Below are 26,175 nucleotides of genomic sequence, written 5' to 3' on the forward strand. Positions count from 1 at the left end.
GACACTCATTGTTTACACAGCACAAGAGATTGTGGATATAGCTGCTATTCAAAATGGTAATTACTTGCGCTTGTCCTGGTTGTTCAAACCCATTTAAAGCTGAAAAAGATTACGTTTGCTTGCGCAAACTCATCCTGGACTTTTTTTTACATATTTCCCCTTTCGGTGTTTGCGTATACTACATCAAAGCGCGTTCACATGTGACGAGTCGAATCATAGATATGCTAAACTCGTGCTCATGACAGATGGACGTGGATGTGTATCAAAGGTAAAAAGAAAATTATATAAATACTGTTCATTTTCTTGCAAAAACCGATCGTTTCGTGTCTTAGGACATCAATGTATCGTCACGAGCCGCAGGGTGTAATTTGGATTTGTCTGTGCATGTTTTTGTTTACTTTTAAAGGTTTAGTGCCCATCTATGTCTATTATTTAGCTGACAGACTGCACAGTGCACTGATTTTTGTTAAAAATCTTCGTCGCTCTGACTACGTCACCTGACCGACTAAGTCTCTGATTGGTTGTAGCGCTATCCTATTGCGTGGAGAGGAGTTTGAAAGACAACCGTTTATCCCACCCCTCCGGTTGAGCCCTGTCTATGGAGAGTGCCCAGACCCTACATTTATGTGGGTCTGGCTTGCCAGGCTACCAAAATATATAAAAAAATTCACAAATCAAGAAGTATTTTCTAGACGAGTAAAAATTCAGAAAAAACAAGACAACAAATCTAAGAAAAACATTTTTTGCAGTGTTGGCTTTATTATTATTGCCTTTAAACGGTGACCACCCTAAACACTTAAAAACTTTCAGAAGGATCTGAAATAACTTTCTGAAGTTTCATGTGATTTTAAAGACTGGAGTAATAATGCTGAAAATTCAGCTTTAAATCACAGGTATAAAGTACATTTGTAATAATATTTAACAATTTTACTGCATTTACTGTGTTTTTAATCAAATAAATGCTGTCTTTTTGAGCATAAAAAGCTCTCAAAAACATGACCTCAAACTTTTGAACGGTTCTGGAGAAGCAGACACATCAAGATCAATGTGGATATTCTAAATAATGTGTTTACAAGACCCAGAATTCTGATTAATGTAATAACATGCTGTCATTTTCAGATTAGTAACATTTATATTAACTTTTGGGAGCTGGGTTGAGGCATTCATGTGGAGTATTTGACCAAATTCCAGTTAATGCCTTTCAAAAGTATTCATTCCTGTTCATTTTTTCACATTTTTTTATGTTGCAGCCTCATGTTAAACTGCTTAAAATTACTTCCCCCCCCCCCCCCCCCCACATCAATCTACACCATGATGACAAAGCACAAAACAGGTTTGTAACAAATTCTTCTAGGACACTTGAAACTTAGCTCAGGAGCATTCATCTTGCTTGTAGATGTTACTACACTTCGAGTGGACTTAAACTGTGGTAAATGTATTTGAATGAGTATGATTTGGAAAGGCATACATCTCTCAGAAATGGTCTAACAGCTGAAAATGCATATCAGAGCAAAAACCAAACCCTGAGGTCAAGATAACGGCCTGTAGAGCTCAGAAACAGGCTTGAGTCAAGCCATACATCTAGAGAAGAGTTCAGAAAAAACATTTGTGCTCACATAGCTAATACAACAAATGTCACCAAGTGTCATCTCATTCTGATGAAGCTACGATTTGAAAATTTCAAAACATACAATTTTTCGTTCAAAAATGACCGAAGAGGCCCAGAGGCTTAAATGTTTTTCTCAAAAAACATAATTTCTTTATGACTGAAGAAGTAAAAAGACATGAACATCTTGGATGACAACAGGGTGAGTACATTATCTGTACATTTTTGTTCTGGAAGTGAACTACTCTTTTAACATAAGGATGCAACATAAAGCGTGAACAAAAATGAAAGGGTATGAATACTTTCGCAAAGCACTGTAAATATATCTGTGCATGTAAAAATGATTATTTGGTAACTTTATTTTCTCCTTGTTACATGTTACATGTACTTACCACTATAATAACACTTAATTATGCAGAATTACATACAAGCAACCCTAACCATATAGTAACTACATGTCGTTACTTATTATTACTCACTACTTAAATGTATAAATACACTGTAAGAAGGACACCTTAACATAAAGTGTAACCGATTATTTTTCTTCAATAAAGAAAGTGTCAGACCTGGTGTATATCTTGCTGTCCTCGTGAACTTCCATTTCTGAGCTCTTATACTCGTTCAGCTCTTTTCTTATGGCCGCCTGGAAGAAAACAAGCAAAGAACAACATGAAGGCTCAGAGTATCACTGGTTTTAGTGAGTTGTAAAAGTACAGTACACTATAATAACATCATGCGGTCAAATCAACATAAAATTCTAATAATTTAAAGGTCCACTGAAGTGCTTTAAAAAACAGCGCTATTCTATGTGTTGCATAATTTCAACTGAGACAGGAAGACAGGGTGGGACATAACAAGCAGATCTGCCCCCTTTTTGAAATAACCAATATCATTTTGCTTATATCACAACTTGGGACAGAGCCATTGAGCTGAATAAAGACTCTTTTGACAGTGTATGACATCCACAGTCTAATAGATTCCCTCTTTAGATTGAATATGAAACTAAACTAAAGCAAAACAGTGATCGCAGTCATGCTGAGCTTGTGAAGTTTGAAATGAAAATCTCTTCTATTTGTCAATGCTGTTCATCTAACCGTATCTCTTCCAAATCTCATCCATATTGCTATAAAATATGTAGTATTCTGTGTACAATTCAAATGGGCCCAATACGTTTTATGGTCCAGTGCTATTGTGCCTCTTGAACGGAGCAGACGAAAGAAAATGAAGCTTTAGGATTGGTAAAATGTTTGGCATTGTGGAGAAAAAAAAATATTATTGCAGTAATATGTGAAAAAAAAAAAAAAAAACGTTTTTATACGGCTTTTATTGCATGTTTTTATGAAAAAACAAAACAAAAACATTACAGTAAAAAAAAAAAAAACTATTACAGTAAGAATTACCATTGAGAACACTGCAAAAAATGCTTTTCTTACTTTGATTTTTTACTTAGATTTTTCAGCCAAAATATCTAAAAATTCTTTAATCAAGGAGGGTTTTCTAGACAAGTAATTTTTTAAAGTCAAAATTAAGTGAGTTTATGCTTAGAACAATTAAGCCAAAAAAATCTTATTTCAAATAGAAAACAAGATTACTTTTTCTTACCCCATTGGCAGATTATTTTGCTTGTTTTAAGCAAAAATGCACTTAATTTTGACTTGTTTTTTTGCAAAACAACACCGTTTTTACTCATCTAGAAAATCCTTCTTGATTTAAGAATCTTTAGATACTTTGGCTGGAAACAAGACAAAAAATCTAAACAAGAAAAGCATTTTTTATTTTTTTTTGCAGTGAATAATGCACATTGAGAAAAAGAAAAAAAAAAAAAAGTAAAAAGTAAAACCCAACAAATTATAATAATTTAGGGGGAAAATATGCTTAAATGATGGAAATGGTATCATGATGCTAAAAATCTTAGTGGTTTAGATGCTTAATTTTCTTAGTGCTAAAAAATACATTTTTTTCATGATTTTTGGGTAAAATATGGCATGCACCGCAAAAAATGCTTTTCTTACTTAGATTTTTTTGTCTCGTTTCCAGCCAAAATATCTATACATTTTTAAATCAAGAAGGACTGTCTTGTTTTCAGAAAAAAAAGTCAAAATTAAGTGTGTTTTTGCCAATGGGGTAGAAAAATAATCTTGCTTTCTGTTTGAAATAAGATTTTTTTTTTGCTTACCCCATTGGCAGATTATTTTGCTTGTTCTAAGCAACAACTGTCTTAATTTTGACTTGTTTTTTCTGAAAACAAGACAATAATGTTTATGCTGTTCATCTAACCGTATCTCTTCCAAATCTCATCCATATTGCTATAAAATATGTAGTATTCTGTGTACAATTCAAATGGGCCCAATACGTTTTATGGTCCAGTGCTATTGTGCCTCTTGAACGGAGCAGACACAAGATTTCATTCGCCCCAATGGAAAATATATTTACAATGTCTGAATTGTTCACTATCCCCTTAGGGTCTATTATTAGTGTAGGGGGGCATTTGATTGGATGAGAAGCTGAAGTAAAAAAAAAAAGATTCATATTAGCGGAAGTTAAAGAATGCACATTTTGAATGCTTTTATCTTCTAAACGCGGAGTACAGTAGCTACCTTGAGGTGAACATATTCATAAAAGCCAAAAAACTTCCATTTTGATTTCATGGGGACTTTAAAGGGATAGTTCACCCAAAAATGATAATTTGATGTTTATCTGCTTACCCCCAGGGCATCCAAGATGTAGGTGACTTTGTTTCCTCAGCAGAACACAAACGGAGATTTTTAACGAAAACCGATGCAGTCTGCCAGCCAAGAAATTTGAGTGGATGGGCACCAGACCTTTACAAGTAAACAAAAACATACACAGACAAATCCAAATTACACCCTGCGGCTCGTGACGATACATTGATGTCTTAAGACACGAAACGATCGTTTTTTGCGAGAAACTGAACAGTATTTCTATTAGTTTTTACCTTTGATACACAGCCACATCCATCTGTCATGAGCACGAGCTTGTAATCCGGATCGTTACACATGAACGCGCTCTGGCGTAGTATACGCAAACGCCGGAAGCGATCTGTCGCATGTATAGGACACTCATTGTTTACACAGTGCACAGAGATTGTGGGTATAGCGGCTATTCAAAATGGTAATTACTTGCGCTTATCCTGATTGTTTAAACCGATTTAAAGCTAAAAGATTACATTTGTTTGCGCAAACTCATCCGGGACTTTTCACTGATTACCCCTTACGGTGTTTGCGTATACTACGTCAGAGCGCGTACACAAGTAACGAACCGGATGCTAAACTCGTGCCCATCACAGTTGGACGTGGCTGTGCATCAAAGGTAAAAAATGATATAAATACCGTTCAGTTTCTCACAAAAACCGATCGTTTCGTGTCTTAGGACATCAATGTATCGTCACGAGCCGCAGGGTGTAATTTGGATTTGTCTGTGTATGTTTTTGTTTACTTTTAAAAGGTCTGGTGCCCATCAATGTCCATTATTTGGCTGACAGACTGCATCGGTTTTCGTTAAAAATCTTCGTTTGTGTTCTGCTGAGGAAACAAAGTCACCTACATCTTGGATGCCCTGGGGGTAAGCAGATAAACATCAAATTTTCATTTTTGGGTGAACTATCCCTTTAATGTCAAGATGGTTGAGAAACAGTGTCTCTCAATGTCCTTTTTCAAATAGGGTTTGTTTGCAAAGGAGGTTTTGTTGTTTTCATTTACGTGCAAATGTTTTTATGTAACTCTTTACAATTTACGTAAGACAGCATTTAAATGCTGTTATATCAGTGACCACAAGAGGGCAGCTGAAAGCAGTGATTGAGCCAGACCTTGTCAGCAGGTGTGAGTTTGGTCCAGGGTTTGTCGGCGCGCCGGTCGTAGTCTTGAGCGTGAGTGGACTCCACATACTCATGAAAGCGCAGGATCTTTCTGGCCTGCAGCTCAGCTACCGTAGGCCTTTGTGACAACTGCAGACAGAAAAACACAACCACATTTGTTTTTACGTTAGATTAGTAGCTACACACACCACAAGCAAAATAGTTTTGCCACAACTGGAAACAGTGTTCAAAATAATGTACTTTGATTATTTGTAGGTTTTTGTTTGCATTCTTTCATCCACTATTCAGAGACAGTTAAGAAGTCAAAGAAATTAGTAGTCAACAAGCATGTATATTTTAATGTATTATATAATGTACATATTTTAAATATTTAATTTAAAAAAATGTTTTTTTTATTCTGAAAATGAAAATGAGACATGAGCAAAACATTTAGCAATTATTTTTATTTTATTTTTTATTTAAACTTTTGTTCAGAAAGGACACATTAAATTAATCAGAAATAACAGTAAAGACGTAATATTACATATCTATTCAAATAAATGCTGAAATTTCTATTCATTAAAAGAAGCAAACACTAAATCTTAAAATTTCTTAAGCACCAAATACCTGCATTTATTTGATCCAAAATACAGCAAAAGACTAATATTGTGAAATATTTTTTTATTTTATTTTTTAAAATTGCTTACTATTTGAATATATTTTAAACTGTAATTTATTCCTGTAATCAAAGTTTAATTTTTAGCATCATTACTCAGTCTTCAGTGTCACATGATCCTTCAGAAATCATTCTAATATACTGATTTGCTGCTCAAGAAACATTATTATTATTATTATTATTAAAAAAGTTGAATACATTTTTTTTTAGGATTCTTTGATGAAAGATCCTGAAATAAAAAGCTTTTTAAAAATAAATTATAGAAATGCATATTTTTATTTAGTAAGGATGCTTTAAATTGATCAAAAGCGATGGTAAAGACATGTATAATGTTACAAAAGATTTCTATATCAGATAAATGTTCTTCTGAACTTTCTATCCAGCAAAGAAACCTGAAAAAAATTCAACTCAGCTGTTTTCAACAATAATAATAATAAAAATAAAAATAAAATGTTATTTGAGCAGCAAACCAGAATTTTAATAATGATCACGCAGCTGCAGTAATGATGCTAAAAATTTAGCTTTAAAATCACAGAAATAAATACAATTTAAATATATATTCAAATAGAAATAAGTTATTTTAAATAGTAAAAATATTTTAAAATTAAACTGAACTATAGATCAAATAAATGCAGGCTTGGTAAGCAGAAGAGACTTCTTTAAAAAAAAAAAAAAAGATTAAAAATCTCACTGTTTAAAAACTTGACTAGGAGTATATATATATTAAATATAAAACAGTTACTAACAATTTTAATATCATTTTACTATATTACTGTTTTAGTGTCTTTTTGATCAATTAAATGGAGCCTTGGTGAGCAATGGAGATTTCTTTCCAAAAAAAATAAAATAAATAAATAAATATTTGTCTACAAAACTAAATCAAATATTTAAGCACTTTAGAGGTTTTAATGACAAACAAACACAGTCAGACTCAGATAATAGATGTCTCCAAACCTTTCTGGTCAGTCTACGTTTGATTTCACTCCTTTCCGCCCGTCGGTCTGCGTCATTCTTGGCTGAAACATAAATACAAGCCTTATTAAAAAATCTTTACAGGAAGAATAAAACAACTGGGAACCACACCAGCCATAACTAACTACCACAAACACTTTTGAGGACTAAAAGACTGACCTTGTAGGATGTTTCTCTGCTCAAGCTCTTGTGCAGTGGGTCTCTGACTCAACCTCCTATACGAAAATTCAAAACACACACGGTGTCAGTGTGGAGACCCATAAACCCACAGTGAACACACACACACACACACACACACACACACACACACACACACACACACAGACACACACAGACACAGACCTTGTGAGAGTGGTGCCGATCTTGTTGCGGAAAGCTTCCCACTGCTCTTTTTTGTTCAAGGAGCTGTTGTCCTGGTCCTCGGACTGCTCTTTCTCCAGCTGACGCTCCAGCTTCAGTGCCAGAGTGTCCTTACGCTTCACGCGGCTCGCAAGACCACCTGACAACATATACAATCCTCATTCAGTGTTTTCACAAACTTGGTAAGTTGCAACATTCATGATTAGAGATCGACCGATATATCGATTCACCAATATTTTTCCAGATATTTAAGCATTTTACCAAAATCGGTTATCGGTTTGTAATATCGGATTCACCAATAAAAGTAAAGTTTTGAGAATTGCGGGCATTGCTGCAAGTCTGAAGGAAGACGATGTAGTGAGCGTGTTTACATCATCACATTTCCTCAGCACTGATTCATGAAACTAATGCATTTTGGTCCTCTAAGCCAAACAGGAACTATTGTTGATGCTTAGTCCCACCCCTGTGCCCAGATTGGTTCAAACTGTCATCTATTCAACCAATAAACATAGGTTTTGGTCTTTTGAACCACCGATTAAAGGCTGTATCAGCGATTTCAAGCCTGAAACATAAAGTGTCACATTCAGCTGACCTTTCTTCACGATCTGCTCGCTGCCTGCCCCATAAATTGGCTGTAAAAAAAAAAAAAACACACGTCTCTGTGGTCAGCCTAGGGTCCGAGATATGCCAAAAAAAAAAAAAACAATCGGTGCTACCAACCATTCCACAGAAAAACAAACAGTGCTCCAACCAATCACCGTCAGGGGGTTGGTGTTGTGGACTTTCGTACTGTGCAGGGATGAGAGGGAGGTGGAGCGAAAGTCCACAACACCAACCCCCTGACGGTGATTGGTTGGAACTAGGGTTGGGCGATATGGCCTAAAAATAAAATCCCAGATTTTTTTCACAAAAAAATCCCATTTACGATTTAAATCGATTTCCCCCCCCCCTACTTCTTTTAGCATGTAAAGAAACCCCAGCTTTTCCACAATATATATATGGGCACCATATATTTTGCAATATACATTGCAACTGTATCAGTAATAGCTTTCCACCAGGCCCCATTCTCATCATACCAGACACAGTAAATGTTTGTAAGACAAATAAATATGAGAATGGAGGAAAATATATATTGCCACGCTTTTCTCTTGCATTTATATCGTATACAAAAATATACAATTTTGAACACAGAAATATCAAATGATTTAAAAAACTGAAACGATCTGCCAGCAGGTGGTGGTAAGACACTGATTTAATTACTGAATCATTTCATCCATTTGATTCGTTTGACCGGATGGTTCATTCAAGAATAATGCAAGTGACTCTTTATGAATGGGAAATTGAATCATTTCACTAGATTTGTTTAAAAACGCACGTTCATTCATAAACGAAACACCGCTGTGTTTGAGTGGAGATGTGCAGCGGCTCAGCTGTGACTTGTTTCAGACCACTTTTGATGACGAAATGGAGCAAAATCAGGCAATAGTGTTATAGTCAGACAATGTAAGTCACTTAACTTAATAACACAATAACTTCTTGTTTATTGAACTGTTATAATAAATCAATATCTCGTTTACAACTCCCTTAAAAATGACTAAAAGCTGTCACTCTTCTTAGTTCGTAATCTCACAAAGCTCTATTATAATAAACGAAGCTACTGCCCATTCAGTCTCTTATTTACAGTCTCTACACTTGAGATACATTAGTCAACGTGCAAAACACATAGAAACCTATATATATATATATATATATATTCTTTTTTTTAATTAAAAAAATCGCAATACCTCGATTTAATAAAAAATTAAATCGTCTAAAAACGTAAATTCAAATTAATCGAAAAAATCGAAAGAATCGCCCAGCCCTAGTTGGAACATTTATTTAGCTTGTTAGTGTTGCAGCAGATGCTTTTTATAAATAAAATGTTTTTTTTTTTTTTTTTTTTACAGTTGTAATATAAAGATTAAATTTAACATGAAAGACAACAGCTAATTTTCAATACTTTTTTAAAAATGATTAAAAGTGAAAATGGACTTTCTTCACTCAGTCATTTATTTACTTAGTAAAAATTGGTTCTGCATATCGGTTATCGGGCACATAAACATGCGAACAATTGGAAAGGGTATCGGTTCTAAACTAATTATATAGGTCGATCCCTATTCATGATCTGAGCACATAAAAGGTTCAAGTGTTCTGATATAAAAAAAATCTGTTAGAAAAGAGTTCAGGTCAGACAGAATTAGAGGATCTTACTTGTGGGAACTTCCTCCTCATCATCGTCTTCTTCATCGTCATCTCTGTACTGGATGGATCCATCAGAATCGCTGTCCTCGTCGTCGCTGTTTCCATGTCCCGCATCCTCAGGAATGACAGTGACCCGCGGGTCTTCCACCAGAGCACAGCGGCTGCGCGGCTCCAAGTTGGGCTGTCGTGTGGGCCGAGGTGCGGGTCGCAGCTTCTGCAGCTCTTCTTCAATGTCAAAATCATCATCCTCAGGCCTAAACAATACACAATCATTAATACACAGTAACCATATGAATGGTGAGTACATTTTCAGCAAATTTGTATTATTGAGTAAGTGTACAGTATACAGCATATATTACGTGTTTGGTTCGGTTCTCGGTTTTGGAGCTACAGTTCGGTTCGTTTTGCTGTGGGTCTAGGGTTCATGGCATGGCACCAGCAATGCTAAACATTAGAATCACTTAAATAAATAAATAATAATAATAATAATAATAATAATAATAATAATAATAATAAAGCTGCAGGCAGCAATTATGGGGCCAAGCACTAGGCAAGGGAAGCATCAGAACAAGTGCAGCAATGAGTAATTGAAGCCACTTTAAGGTGATTTTAGTCAAAATGGGTGAAAAAAAAACAAAAACAACCACTAGTAATACAATATAATCAGCTTTCACTTTTGACCACAAGGTGGCACAGCCACAAAACGTTTTGAATACTTTCAGGTCATGCTCTTGATGGTACATACAAAGTTTTGTAATGGTATACAGTACCAATGCATTGGTAAAAATATAGAATTTTATATCATAATACTCTATTGTAGCCAATGGCAATTTCATGTTTTGTTCAATTATAGCACCACCAAGAGACACAATCCAACCAAATTTCTGTGTCCTTATAGTGTGCCTATACATATGTAAAATGTGGTGAAAATATCTCATTTTGTTTTGGAGTTATAGACATTTTTCTATATGAGAAGACAAAAAATGGCAGATGGCTGACTTTGTTTGCATTTTTTTTGCCACAGGATATGTTTCCGAATTTCCTAAGATAAAATAGCCATTTTTTTGTATCTCCTGACCACTAGGATATAGAAGATATAGCCTCACATCCATTTTTTGGTGCTTTTCGCAGAATTCGCTGGTGCGTTATTCGAGAACAGTTTGACTAATCAACTCGAATTCCATAACTTTTAGCCAGCATGGTCTGAAGATGATCAGAGCCAATTTAGGTAAATACGTTTGAAAAAGTAGGTTTTTAAACTATAAAAAAACAGGAAAAAAAATAAAAAATAGAACAGATTAAGTCTCTATGTTTAATTTATGTGTCTCTTTCGGTTTGCTCTGTTGTTTTAAACACCAAACTTCAAAATTAACTATGTCCTAACTTTTAATAATTCTTGAAGTGAACTTATGCCTGTTTGGTGATTTAAATTATCAGTTTTAGACCGCCGTTTGAACAGAATGTGACGCGCCTGGCATCTGGGCTTTTGTATGGTTTGTGACTAAAATATTTTGTTATTTTGATTAGATATTCATCAAGTGTTCTAGAACAGAAGAATATGATGCAAATATGATGTAATTTCAATACTATGGCCTTTGTGTAGATGTTTTAAGATCTTTAGATATTTAGCTTGAATGTTTATATAAAATGGCAACACTTCACAATAACAGTTCATTTGTAGCATTAACTAAGATTGATAAAAGCTGTAAATAATTTTTTTTTCCTGGTTAATGTGTTAATTTCAACATTTACTAACATAAGTTTCTTTTGTTAACATTAATGAGCTATGAACTAACTTGCTTAATATATAATTAATAATAATACATTTTCTTACAAAGTATGGTTCAGTTCCTTATTTTAAATATTAGACCACTATTTTAGTTTGCATTCAGTATCCATTTTAAAAACTATCGGTCGAATAATCGGTATCGGCCAGTGTGGTCCAACCTAGCTATCGGTATCGGTAAAATCCAATATCGGTCGACTTCTACACATAATACTAGGCATTATTTCTTCTTTAGATGTAAAAAGTAGTCGTTACAAGTGTACAAAAGCAGAGAACATTCTGTTTTGAGATAAAATGGTATGTATACTCACAGTCGCAGAGGTTCGATAGTGACAGGAAGCGAGTATCGCCCCCCTCCTGGGGCCTCAGCGAGAAAGTCCGGTGGTGATTCAAACAGAAGCGAATGAGCTCGCTGGGATCCTTCTGGGTTGGGCTGGACCAGGCCTGGACTGTTCAAGGCTCTCTGGATCCGTATGTGCAGAGGTAAGGGTGGCTGCGAGGGCGGCTCTGTGGTGGGGCTGGGCGGGTCCACGTGGGGGACCTCAGGAATCGGTTGGGCCCGAGGAGGGGATGGCGGTATATGGGTTGGTGGAGGAGAGAGCGCCTCAGCGTTTGAGTTTCTGCTTTTGTCTGATTGGGCAGGGGTGGGGGCAGAAGCAGGGGCTGGGACCGGAATGGAGGCGGGGCCTGGGGGCAGCGGCTCAGGCTGATTGGCTGAAGAGTCGTCCGAGTGGCGTTTGGTGACAGGAGTCATCCTCTTCGGGGGAACGGGAGGAGATCGCTTGACTGGGACCGGGACTTGAGAGGGATCCACTGTAGGGGAAAAATATATAATGAAATTTAACTTCATTAGAAATGAGGGTTAAAGCACATGGCAACAACAAATTAGTCGGTATGAAAGCACCAAGCTAGGATGCCAAAACATTGATTTGCATGCCATGGAATTACTCAAACGTGTATTAGTACAGGATGGGGAGGGATTTAATATTCTAAGATAACAGATACTATTCTAAAGATGAAGAGGTTCAATATTAAGGTCTAAAACATTCTAGCTAACACAAATCCTAGCTAGAAATGAGTTGCAATCTGAATTTTGCCACAAGAGATGTAGGAAAGACCTGTTCACACCAAGGATGGTAAATGTATCAGTAAGTTTTTAACAATGGCAGAGAGCAACAGTATCGTCTGAATTACTTTTAACAAAAACGATAAAAACGTTTTAACTTTAAAAAGCCAGAACATTTAACCCTTTGGGCCTCTTCGTTTAGGAGTCACACTTGGCTCCTTTGCGAACAAATCTGACCGAAGCTTAAAAAAGTTACTTTTTTTTTTTCTTCAGGAAAACCAATGAAAAACATTTTTGTTCAATAATCAGCACAGTGGCTGATTTGTAGCTTGTACCACCAAAAGATTCTCTGAATTATTGCAGTTTTTAATTTTTCCTATTTATTTCCTATGTCAAGTGTGACTTTTGTGTGTGTGTGTGTGTGTGTGTGTGTGTGTGTGTGCTCACATAGCTAATGCAACAAAAGTCACCAAGTGTCATCTCATTCTGATGAAGCTACGATTTTTAATTTTAAAACATACAACTTTTCTGTCAAAGGTCAGAGGCCCAGAGGGTTAAACCAGCAGACAACAAAACTGCATCATGTGCTTACAATAAACAGGACATTATAGTCCATTGTTGTGGACACTAATACAGTTATTAGTTATTGTTTTTGGTGTGAACTGGCCTTAAACATTCTACCTCAATGGTCATTTTTCTCTATAAAGCCGACTACTGTCATAGGAGAGCAACAGTTTGAAGAGAATCTTTTTGAGCAAGTTAGTTCAAATGAACATAAATTCTAAATGGACCCTACTTAGTTTCTAAACATCACATTAAAAGTCAGACGTGTCTTGAGTACTGAGACAGTGCAGGTTAGGTATGCACTTGCAATGTGTCAGCCAAGCCTCTGTGTCTGTGTTTGTGCACTTGCATAAAGTATGTATGGGCTAAATGACAAAAATCTTCACCTTACATGTGGGGCAGGTCCTTATTGAAACATAAAATGTCAAAAACACTGCCATTCATTACTTGACGTTTTGCAAGAGGGTGAAATGTTAGTATACAACTACATTTTCAGATGTCAACCAGATTAATTCTAAAATTTCATCTTCATCACTGGTTATTCTGTTAATCTTCAATCATGGTTACCCATAATTATCATATCCGTGAATAGGGTAAACTGAGCTCCATTCATTAGTTCTCAGTGATCGCAGTGATTTGGAGCAGACTCATGGAGATCTCGAGTATAAGTGTGAAAACAAGCATGACTCTGTGAGGTTATTTGAACATTAGGACATGCATGCCGGCCGGTGTGGGACGGGACGGCACCAGGGCTACCTGGGCGGAGCTGAGCGCCCCTTTGGCTGAGGTAGGTGGGCAGGGAGAGATAGACTCCAGACTCGGCCTGTCGTCTCCAGCTCGTCCAGTACTGAGGAGGTGGAGCTTTGCAATACCTTTGTAATGTTGAAGCTTTAGGGTGGATGAAGGGAAACGTGTTTTTAGAAACTCAAACCACATTTACACGCACTGTTGGACACGGGTCCAGTTCAACAGGTGACACATATTAAAACCCTTATCAGTTACTCACCATCATGTTACTTCAGACTCATTAGACTTTAAGATAATTTTGTAATGAAGACATTGTTAATGGAAACCAAAAGATTTCTGTCCCAACTTTGAAAGTAGAGTGGTTTAATCAAAGTCTTCTGAAGATACGATCACTTATCGATCACTATAGGGTGAACAGATTTAATTTAAGCTTTTATTTGACTTTAAATGCTTATCAATGCACATGTATAAAGCTCATCAAATACGGTAAATGAAAGCTGAAACAATGAGGTTTGCTCTTGCATCAATGTCTATATGTGAATAAAAGCCTAAATTAAATCTGTTCACCATATAGAGTATTCAGAAGATTTGGATTAGGCCACTCAATTTCATGTAAATTTTTACAGGGTCCTTATGAATTTTTTTGGTGGAATGGACTTCTAATGGAAGAACATAAATCATTCAGGTTCAATTAAAAATGTCTTCATTTGTGTTTTGAAGATGAACAAAAGCCTTATAAGTTTGGAATGACATGACGTTGAGTGATAGCAGAATTTTTGAGAGAGGTTAAATATATACAAGTTAAGCACTATAAGTTAAAACGATCATTATGATCATTCACCCTCTGACTCAACCAATAGCGAGAATATGATTAAATGTATATTGAATGTATACGATTATTTGCAACTTGCTTGGTGTTATCAGTGCTCCAGAAAGACAAACTTCAGCTTTAAGCTGGAGGATATTGAAGCTGCAAAACGATTAGTCATGATTAATCGATTCAAAATAAAAGTTTATGTTTGCATGCTATATGTGTGTGTACTGTGTATATTTATTATGTACATATAAATACACATATATTTGTGTATATATAAAAAATTTATGTATTGTAATATGTAAAATTTAATTTTACATATAAATCAAATTTAGTCAAATTAAGAGTCATTTAGTCACGACATAATTCAGAATTTTTTTTTTTTTAATTTTACCATTTTTGGGGGAATAAAATGTTGTATAGAATCAAGGAAATTAGATATAAACAAATCCCTCTCTAAAGAACTTCAGGATATAGACAGGAATAAAAATGTAAAGTTTGGTGTGTGTAACTGCTACTGAAGTGGAGTTTTATGGCTCAGTGTAGAAGAAAAAAAAAAGACTAATTTTGAGAAAACGGCCTTTAAAAATATGCATTGTAATTGAAATCTATTGGCACAAATAGATAAAGTGCTATAAAAGAAACACTTAACAGTGTTTTTTGGATGTTTTCATTCCACTATTCAGTTTATGAAAAAAAAAGCCCAAAATCTCAAATTGGGTAGGTGCAAGAATATACAGTTTTTTTGCCTGCAGTGTCTCCTCTTAATATATACAAACACATGTATGTGTGTGTCTTTATATATACATAATACCTTTACACAGTACACACATATATATAGTATGCAAACAAAAACTTTTAATTTGAATCGTTTAATCGTGACTAATTGTTTTGCAGCTCTACAAAAATGCAAAGCTTTCAAAAATATTGAGCTTAAGTAAAGTGAGAAAATATTTTGATTTAAATAAAAAAATAAAAAAAAAATTTTAAGCAAAACCTTCAACGATGAAGCTAGTATATACCAGTTTGGGGGAAACACTTGGGTCAGTCTGTAATAGGTTGTATTTAACCAATCGAGCTTCACCAAAAAATGCCAGATCAAAGATTACACATTATTAGGGTCAATGGCCTCATCTGGTTTTAGAGTTAATGTTAGAGAACTGAAATGGGATTGTCCTGGTATCTGGACTAGGGCTGTCTATAAATGGATCCTGTTGGACAGGGATGGTGTGTGTTGTGTTCCTGACACTTGGACAGCTGCTGCCTGCCTCTCATGCCATTGAGCTACAGCATGTCTAAAGTTATCTTCCCTCAATGACACCTTCAGCCATCAGCGTGAGCTCTCTACTAATTTAATTCAGTCCACAAAATCTAACTGTAGAACTTCAGCTGCATTACACTGCAGCAAATTATGGGCTGAACTCACTGATTCAACCAATCAAACATTTAAACAAAATATATAGGTGGTTACTTTCATCCATGATTTAGTTCATGGCTTAGAAAGACTTTCTGAAAAGTCTATAGAGAAAAAAACTTTCCAGAACCCAGGTGGCTGAAAAAGTGGGCGGTCTCTGTTCTGCTCTGTTGTACTGATAACAACGAAAAAAGCTGAGGACAAAAGTACAGGGAGTTCTCACGTCTGTGAGCAGATAGAGCATCAGCTGCTATGTAGGACAAACAGACACACGTAAGTCCTATAGGAACATTATACACACTTTTTTCCCCACGTCTTCCCCAGGTGCAACTACTTTGGACATTTCTTTATGATTTGTTGTGAAACGGTACATTTAAAACCTGTCAGACAACAAACCCTGGGTCTTTGAGTACAGCAGCAGCCACTTCTGAAGAAATACAGACAGCTACTCAGAGACAGGTGTGTGTGAGAAGCTGCTCAGTGAATGGCAGAAACACAAAAACAGCACAGAGACATGTCTGAGCCTGCCTCGATCCCACTGGATCGCTCATCTGTTTCAGCACACACTAACACACCTGATTCACTAAACACACGGGTATTCATCTATTATTAAACAACCTGATTGTGACGAGGGAAAAATTAAGAAAAAAAAGTCCTCGTAATATGTACAGATGTGATGCCCCTGTGGACACAAAGCATTTCCTCTCTCTCTCTCTCTCTCTCTCTACTTTCCAATTTACATTTACAATTTACAAAAAAAAACACATAGCCCAGTTATACATAGCAATTAAAATTAAAATATAGCTGGCTTCTGTTCTATTAGGGTGCAGGACAACATGAAATAAATGGCATCATATGAACATATGATGCATGAGTTTAAATAGATTTGTGAAGTTTTGAGTTTTCTTATAGGATTTATAGGTTTTGGTTACACTAGATCATGACCATATGTGACCCTGGAGCACAAAACCAGTCTTAAGTCGCTGGGGTATATTTGTAGCAATAGCCAAAAATACATTGTATGGGTCAAAATTATTGATTTTTCTTTTATGCCAAAAATCATTAGGAAATTGAGTAAAGATCATGTTCCATGAAGATTTTTTTTTTGCAAAATTCCTACTATAAATATATCAAAATGTAATTTTTGATTAGTAATATGCATTGTTAAGAACTTAATTTGGACAACTTTAAAGGTGATTTTCTCAATATTTTGATTTTTTGCACCCTCAGATTCCAGATATTCAAATAGATGTATCTCGGCCAAATATTGTCCTATCCTAACAAACTATACATCAATAGAAAGCTTATTTATTGAGATTTCACATGATGTTTACATCTCAGTTTTGTAAAATTATACCATATGACTGGTTTTGTGGTCCAGGGTCACATATTATCAAACGATCATGTTATAACTCTCCAAATGCAAATGTTCAACTTTTTCATAATTATTGATATAGAAGGTACAGATAATTGTACTGCAGGGGTTTTATTGGTTAAAATAAAAACCTAGGACTAGGTCAGAAAGGTAGCTTTTTTAAAATAATCTCAAATGTTTAAAGAAAAGTTGGATTGACATTAGTGTTTCAAGAGGCAAAAATGTTCAGAATGAGATGATCTATCATATGATATGAAGATCTAGTGTTTGTGTGAATACGAGCATTTTTTTTTTTAGCAATTAGAGGTCATTTATCATAGAAATTGTGTTTCTGAAGCCTTTTTAACTGTTATAGTGCCACCTATGGTCCGATCTCAATTAAACTTTGTGTGCTTGTTAAAGGTCCCATATTGTCAAAATCGAAATTTCCTGGATTTTTTCATGATAACTAAGGTCTAGGGGCTATGTAACTACCATATAAGTTTCAAAACAGTCAATCCACAGTAAAATGCACACAGCCTGCATAAAGTAGCTGTTCATTTTCACGAGCCGCTGTGACTTCCGTAAAAATGTGACGTCCGATCTACTCAGTCACCGCCTTCAGTCTCCACCTCAAGCATCAATCACCGTCCCACCCTCCTTTTATCAAACCCAAAGACAACATCGCGTCCATTCCATTGCTGAACAACAACGCAAAAACAAGTCGAGAAAACGCTGTTCAGTCCATGGATGTCAGGAAACTACATCATTACACAGGCTTCCGAACAACGTGAATATAAGAGACCAGTGGCACGTCAACTTCAGCCTCTTTCACACAGCGATTCCGGTAAATACACGGATAATGTGTCCCACGATTTGTTCCGGAATTGTTTGATTTGGTTCATTCACATTGTTTTCCGGAATCTGTGCGTGCTTTACACACAACCCATAAAGACATGTGACGTTTGGATGTGAGATGTAATGTGACGCGTACATTTCACTAAACTTAAACTAACCTGATGAACAAACTGTGCTTCAGCGCTGATAGTGAGAAGCTTCCTGATCGCTGCTTCATTCCACTTTGCACGTAGTTTTTCGTCGTGAAGAGTCACACAGTAACGTGCATCATCACTACAACACTGCCTTTATAGCATTTGGTTCTGGCTTCTGTTCACACAGCGCTCGTTCCCGTAATTTTCCGGAATCAGCGCGCATTGAGTATCACCAAGCCAGCCTGTCTCTCTCTATGGCACTGGGCCAGGCTACAGCATACATGACCGTAGTTACTTGTGGTTGGCTTGGCTTTGCGTCACTCAGAAAACAACAGGCCAATCAGAAGAGAGGCTCATGAATATTAATTAGATGGGCCAAAATCGACCTGTTCTTGACAGAGCTCCTAAAAAAGGAGCTGTAAAAATATATTGAGATGGATTTTGCCAGTTATACCACAAATATATATTCTTAAAGACATCAACAACTAAAATAAACCTCCAGATATGTGTACAATATGGGACCTTTAAGAGTCACCTGACACATGTTTTCCAGAAGTTTTATAAAGTTTTGAGTTTTCGTTTAGGTTTTATAGGCTTTTAGGTATACAAGTCCCTTTTTTAAATGACCCAGTTATAGCTAACCAAAAGACCAAATTCAACTTTTTTTTTTTTTTGATAATTATTAACCTAGAGAATCCAGAGAATAACACTGCAGTGGCAAAAAAAAAAAACTATATATATATATATTTCAGAGCCAATACAATGTTAAAAACAATTGCTTTTACTTATACTGTAATGTTGAGTTGCTATAATTAATTAATAGGTAAAATTGAGGGAAAATGCTATTTTTAGGTTAGTTTTAGGTCCTGTTTATAACATTGCACCGCAATGCTAAATCAGCTCATATTCTTTGCTCAATGCCATAGAAATATCTGCATTATGTATGTGTAACAAAAATTATGATGAACTACAACCCACTGCCATATGAAAGCTATAGCAATTTCTTTGCAGATATTCAAAAGTCTAAGAACAATCTAAGAACAACTGTATATTCATAAATTAACATTAATCTAGTAGTCTAGTAGGTAATGTATAGTTTATGATAACTAATACACTGAATAATGATTTACCAAAAAAAAAAAAGAATAATAATAATTCAGTAGAATCAAAATAGCTGTAAACATAACTCTAAGCCTGAATTACATAATACTGGTAATGTCCAAACTAAATCATGCATGTCTCTGTCATGAATGAATGAAGCCTTTATCACCACTAAAATGACACTCTGTTGATTAAATATGAATTAAATATGAATCTGTACTGAGTCAAAACAACACACTGCAGGGCAGGAAACAATATAGGCGATTACTGAAACAAGGAAAGCACAGTATGACCACACAGGCAGGTGGTGCATGGAAAACTATCTACAGAATGACAATCCATGAGGAAGACGATGTCCAACAGTCAGGGACATCTACTCTATATATGGTGATGGTCCAGACTCAGTGATGCATACCTGGGTACTGAACAGAACAGACCAGGACTGCAGTCTAATCATTCTTTAGGAATAAATAAACTGGTATTTTTCTCTTATTTTCAGGCAAATTCTTAAAAGGCTATAACTGTAAATCCTCTTAAAATCAGGATAATCTCCAGCATGCCTTAAATCCCCTAATGGTAAAATGGTAAATTAATCTATTGGGTTGTTTGAATTATCAAGCATTACAAAAAAACACTAGCTACATATAATGCATATTACTATTTCTATAAATGTGCTTAAGTACTCTGTGACATCAGTGATTGCTCATGTAAACAATGATCGTCATTTTGAGTATGTTTGATATGAAATTTTCTGTAGAAACAGCTCTACAGAAATGACTCAAATAAGGACACTGTTTTTAATTTTATAATTGCAAGAGCACTCATACACAGCACACGCACACAAACATATGATGCATTCACTCGTTCACACGTCATTTGCAGGTGGGACACTGCTTCAAAGTCAATCAATCAAGTCAAGCTACAATTGCAAAATAATCTTCTTCTCAAGAAAACAACCCTATGTTCTTAAGAAAATATCTTAGAACCTCTTAAGAATTGTTCAACGATTGCACTTAGGAATATTCATATGAACTTATTAGAAATTTTATATAGACGTCTTAACTTTTCTCTTTATCTTTTTGTAAACCTGGCACCAGTTACTCTAGACAGTTTAAACACACATTTGAATTTTTTTTTCTATCATTTCCATAGTTTTTCCAGCCAGTCATAGTTATAGGATAATAATAATAATAATAAAAAAAAAAAATAATAATAATAATAATAACAAATACTACTGCATAATCGTTTTTAGAATTTAAAACCAGCCAATAAATATGTAAAGCCAAGCATAACAAGAATGTAGAAAAAATAAATACATACAAAATGACATATTGACTATAGCTTGTATAAATTCCTTCTTTTCCAGGCCTTGAAATCACTATTTTAAAGTGATAGTTCATCTAAAAATGAAAATTACCCTATGATTTACTCACCTTCAAGCCATCCTAGGTGTATATGAATTTCTTCTTTCAGGCGAATACAATCAGAGTTATATGTGACCCTGGACCACAAAACCAGTCTTAAGTCGCTGGGGTATAATTGTAGCAATAGCCAAAAATACATTGTTTGGGTCAAAATTATTGATTTTTCTTTTATGTCAAAAATCATTAGGAAATTAAGTAAAGATCATGTTCCATGAAGATTTTTTTGTAAAATTCCTACTGTAAACATATCAAAATGTAATTTTTTATTAGTAATATGCATTGCTAAGAACTTAATTTGGACAACTTTAAAGGTGATTTTCTCAGTATTTTAATTTTTTGCACCCTTAGATTTCAGATTTTCAAATAGATGTATCTCGGCTAAATATTGTCCTATTCTAACAAACCATACATCAATAGAAAGCTTATTTATTGAACTTTCATATGATGTATATATCTCAGTTTTGTAAAATGTAACCTTATGACTGGTTTTGTGGTCCAGGGTCACATATATATATAAAAAAATAAATTAAAAATCCTGGCTCTTCCACGATTTATAATGACAGTGAATGGCTGATGAGATTTTGAAATCCAATAAAGTGCATCCATCCATCATAAAAAGTGCTTCACACAGCTCCGGGGGATTAATAGAAGCCTTCTAAGGTGCTTTTCAGCAGATGACGTAGGCGTAGCATAAATTCTAGTGAGAATATGCTGGTCTTGCAAGAACCAAGTTTTGTTTACAGCAAAAGGAAAACCAGACTCCACTTGGCTTATATCGAAATCCTCAGACGTTTGTCTTCACAAATCCTCATTTTGTACATCTAATTTGTGACTGGTGTTTTGTTTTGCTCTCTGCACTTCTGCGTTCACCACATTGAGTTTGCCTCCGTCATCTGCTGGAACGCCACTCTCTCATGAACGCAGTATGATAGAGACATGGTTAGAGACTCAAACCCGCAACCTCAAACCAGCAACCTTCGGGTTACAAGTCTGACTCTCTAACCATTAGGCCTTGGATGCCCCCTATTTTGCAACAAAATCTGAACACCCATTCACTGCCATTATAAAGCTTGGAAACGCCAGGACATTTTAGAATACAACTCTGATTGTATTGGTCTGAAAGAGGAAAGTCATATACAGCTAGGATGGCTTGAGGGTGAGTAAATCATGGGGTCATTTTTAGGTGAACCACCCCTTTAAACCTCTCTGATATATCCAGTTTTTTTCTGAATGTGGGAAAACTGCTTAGAGTAGCTAATGAAATTTTGACCAGGTCGTACTTTTATCATTCTGCACAGTGGTGTCTACTCAGGATAAGGTCTATTAAAGGAGTAGTTCACTTCCAGAACAAAAATGTACATATAATGTACTCACTCCCTTGTCAACCAAGATGTACGTTTCTTTACGACTGAAGAAAGAAAGACATGTTTTTTGATGAAAACATTTCAGCATTTCTCTCCATATAAAGGATATGTATGGTGCCCCCAAGTTTGAACGTCCAAAATGCAGTTTAAATGCAGCTTCAAAGGTCTCTAAACGATCCCAGCCGAGGAAGAAGGGTCTTATCTAGCGAAACCATCAGGTATTTTCAAAACAAATTGACAATTTATATACTTTTTAACCGCAAATGCTTGTCTTGTCTCGTCTCTGTGATGTGCATGTGTAGTCTGTGTGATACGGGTCAATACAGTTAGGGTATGTCGAAAAACTCCCATCTCGTTTTCGTCTTCAACTTCAAAACTGCCCTACAATGCTGTTTTTCCTTTTTTTGTAAAGGGTGTTTGATCTTAGTTATATGTTCACTTCGTAAACACTTGGTCGGTACTTCTGCAAAGATGTTGAACGATTTTGAAGCTGGGGAAGAAAGCAAGATGGGAGTTTTTCGACTTACCCTAACTGTATTGACCTGGATCACACAGACTACGAATGTGCATCACAGAGACGAGCATTTGAGGTTAAAAAGTATATCAATTGTCAATTTGTTTTGAAAATAACCGATCATTTCGCTAGATAAGACCCTTCTTCCTCAGCTGGGATCATTTAGAGCTCTTTAAAGCTGCATTTAAAGCTGCATTTTGGAAGTTCAAACTTGGGGGCACCATAGAAGTCCATTACACTGAGAAAAAACTGGAAATGTTTCTCAAAAAACAATTTCTTAACGAATGAAGAAAGCAAGACATGACCATCTTGGATGACAAGGGGGTGAGTACATTATCTGTACATTTTTGTTCTAAAAGTGAACTAATTCTTTAAGAAAGCAGCATGAAGCCACATATACTCTACAGTTGCAGTTTTGGAGGGAAAGCTGACAGGACAAATAATGACTCACCTTGCAGTGCAGTGTTGCTGTTGTGATGGGCAGGTTTGGGAGGGGGCACTGGCGGCTGTTTAGGGGGAATAGGGGGCGGAGGGTTGGAGTGTGCTGGGAGAGTGGGAGGAGTCGAGTGTGCAGGAACAGTGGGATGAGTAGAGTGGGCGGGGACAGTGGGCGGAGTCGAGTGAGCAGGAACAGTAGGAGGGGTAGAGAGGGCGGGAACAGTGGGCGGAGTGGAGTGGCCAGGCAGAGTGGGCGGGGCCTCACGGTCTGTTGCTGTTACGGGAGGAATGGGATTAATGCGGGAGGACTCGTCTACATTTAAAGACACAGTCCGAGGAGGAGGCTTAGCAATGGGAGGAGCAGAGGATGAGGATGATGATGAAGATGACGATGATGCAGAGGAGGAGGATGAGGATGGGACTGGAGCAGTCTCAGTGGAGGAAGAAGCCATCAGCCATTTGGGAGGGAGGATGGCCTGTTTAGTGGGCGGCTGGGAATCTTTAGTGGAGGTACTTGGTGCAGGTTTGGGCTCGGGAAGAAACCGCACACCCACTGATCCTAATGGTGAGCACAAGACACATGCACAAACACACATAAACACAAACAACAAACACACAGGTGCACAGCACAGTCAGGGCAGCAGGCATGAGTAAATAGGCAACATGTGAACAAAGTGACAGTGAGGTGCAGGAGCGCTTTAAAGACCCCATGAAGACAAAATGGCAGTTTTGTGGTTTGAGGGTAGAAATATACCAAATATACTGGACAATAATGAGCCAGTCGATGTATTCTTCCTGATTTAATAGGTGATATGCCGATATTGGAATCACGCAGTTTCATGGGGTCTTTAACATCGCTGTGCCATGAGCAAAACATTTCTAGTGCATAGTGAGGTGCACATCTAGCATCCCTTTTTCACTCTGAAATTCAACAGCTTGAATTGTATGATCAGCACTCAAACTCTTTAAATAGTGGGCATACAGCTTAGCTCTTTCTCAAGAGCCTGACATAAACTGTGTTAAAGAGCTTAAGCAAATGTGAAACTACTGTAAATGTCTCCTGATAGCCTAAAAGAAAACTTTGATGGACACCAACGCTGAAGTCTATTATGATCCTATAGACCTTTCTCACAACTTCCGTATTTTGCACCGGAAATACGTAATTGCTGTGTAAACCTATTTCCGCCCCGGTATGCCGGTAACCAGTTAAACAACGTGAAAAACGCTTAACGTGGCTTAATGTATGTAAAAAACGACCAGGAAACCCCAAGTTTCTGTCAAACCTTACGTGGAACAAACATTAACTACTATCAAAGAACGAGCCCTTATTCCACAGATAAAGTGAATTATATCACGTTAAGCGTTTTCTCCCTCATAGAAGCCCATTATAATTAACAGCTTAACGTGGTTTAACGTACCTCAACAGCGACCAGGGAAGACCAAACTTCTGTTACATTTTACTTATAATAAATACTTGCTGCTCACAAAAGAACGAGCTCTTATTCAGCATATAAAGTGATCGCCCCCCATAGAAGTCCATTATAACAAACCATGTTAAGCTTTTTCCTTAATGGAGTTCTATAGGGAGAAAACGCTTAACACGATATAATTCACTTTATATGATGAATGAGATCTCATTCGTTTGACAGCAGCAAGTACTTTTATATAAGTATTTTTTGACAGAAATTTGTTTTTTTCCCAGTCATTGTTAAGATACGTTAAACCACGTTAAGCTGTTTCCTTATGGGTTTCTATGGGGACGCTTAACGTGATATTATTAACTTTATATGCTGAATAAGAGCTCATTCTTTTGACAGCAGAAAGTGTTTATTATAAGTAAAATTTTAAGCCACGTTAAGCTTTTTTTTTGTATAATGGACTTCTATGGGGGGGCGATCACTTTATATGCTGAATAAGAGCTCGTTCTTTTGAGAGCAGCAAGTGTTTATTATAAGTGAAATTTAACAGAAATTTGGTATTCTCTGGTCGCTGTTGAGGTAAGTTAAACCACGTTAAGCAGTTTCCTTATAATGGGCTTCTATGGGGGAGAAAACGCTTAATGTGGTATAATTCACTATCTGTGGAATAAGGGTTTGTTCTTTTGATAGTAGTTAGTGTTTGTTCCAAGTAAGGTTTGACAGAAATTTGGGGTGTCCTGGTCGTACGTTAAGCCACGTTAAGCGTGTTTCACGTTAAGCGTTTTAGAACGTCACGGATAAACTCTTCGTGGAAAAATGTATATCCTTTATCCAATTTGTTCCTCTTTGTGACGGAGTTTTCCTCCACGACTCTTATCACGTTGGCAAAAGTCATCTTTGGCAACAGTGAGGGAAGTTGTGTAGACTCTCTCCATTTTAATTTTAAATTACCCGGCTTTCTGCTGTGTTGACATTACACAGGAAGTCTGCATACCCTGCGATTGCGTATTTCCGGTTTCTGTGAGAAAGGTCTATTCTTTTGACAGACAGGCTAAAGAGCTAATAAAAGGTGGCAGGACAGGTAATAAAAAAAAGCTATGAAAATATGATGCCAATAAGTTTAAATGTTCTTACAACAAAGGTCCAGGGTTATTTTGATCAATATAAAAAAAAAAAAAATAGATAGTCAACACTAAGGACACACCAATATTGAACTTCTGGGTCGATACAAATAAATAGTAATTGCAGTTTTACGTTTAAACTCCTTAATTTAATTTCAGCAACTGTTATGCATTTGTCTTTAAACTGAGAAGTGTGATGTTGTATATGCATGGCTTTATATCACTCATCAAAAAATCATTATCTGTTGACCACTAAACTTGAACTTGATGGGGAATCTGCTTGAGGAAATCTTTCAGAAAGATGTGCAGAAATTTCCCGAAATGTTACGTCTAATTTTTTTTTTTTTTTACATTATTTTTTAAATGTGCTCTTTATTAGATTTAATGTG

General features: G+C 36.2%; 1 protein-coding gene across 3 annotated transcripts in view; it reads right to left on the minus strand.

The window, feature by feature from the left end:
* Positions 1 to 26,175, minus strand: part of phactr4a (phosphatase and actin regulator 4a) — a 96,853-nt gene that overhangs the window by 2,491 nt on the left and 68,187 nt on the right. For 2 of the 3 annotated variants that reach the window (XM_073822213.1, XM_073822212.1), the window contains 9 exons: positions 23,261 to 23,806; positions 13,842 to 13,973; positions 11,767 to 12,268; positions 9,679 to 9,923; positions 7,411 to 7,567; positions 7,228 to 7,283; positions 7,051 to 7,112; positions 5,433 to 5,570; positions 2,173 to 2,249 (listed from right to left, as the gene is read on the minus strand). In XM_073822213.1, coding sequence (XP_073678314.1) covers positions 2,173 to 2,249; positions 5,433 to 5,570; positions 7,051 to 7,112; positions 7,228 to 7,283; positions 7,411 to 7,567; positions 9,679 to 9,923; positions 11,767 to 12,268; positions 13,842 to 13,973; positions 23,261 to 23,806 — 1,915 coding nt within the window. The remainder of the gene's footprint in view (positions 1 to 2,172; positions 2,250 to 5,432; positions 5,571 to 7,050; positions 7,113 to 7,227; positions 7,284 to 7,410; positions 7,568 to 9,678; positions 9,924 to 11,766; positions 12,269 to 13,841; positions 13,974 to 23,260; positions 23,807 to 26,175) is intronic. The other variant, XM_073822214.1, reaches the window with a different exon arrangement.

Source organism: Garra rufa, chromosome 17 (genome assembly GCF_049309525.1).
Source record: "Garra rufa chromosome 17, GarRuf1.0, whole genome shotgun sequence".
In the NCBI taxonomy this organism is placed as follows: domain Eukaryota; kingdom Metazoa; phylum Chordata; class Actinopteri; order Cypriniformes; family Cyprinidae; genus Garra; species Garra rufa.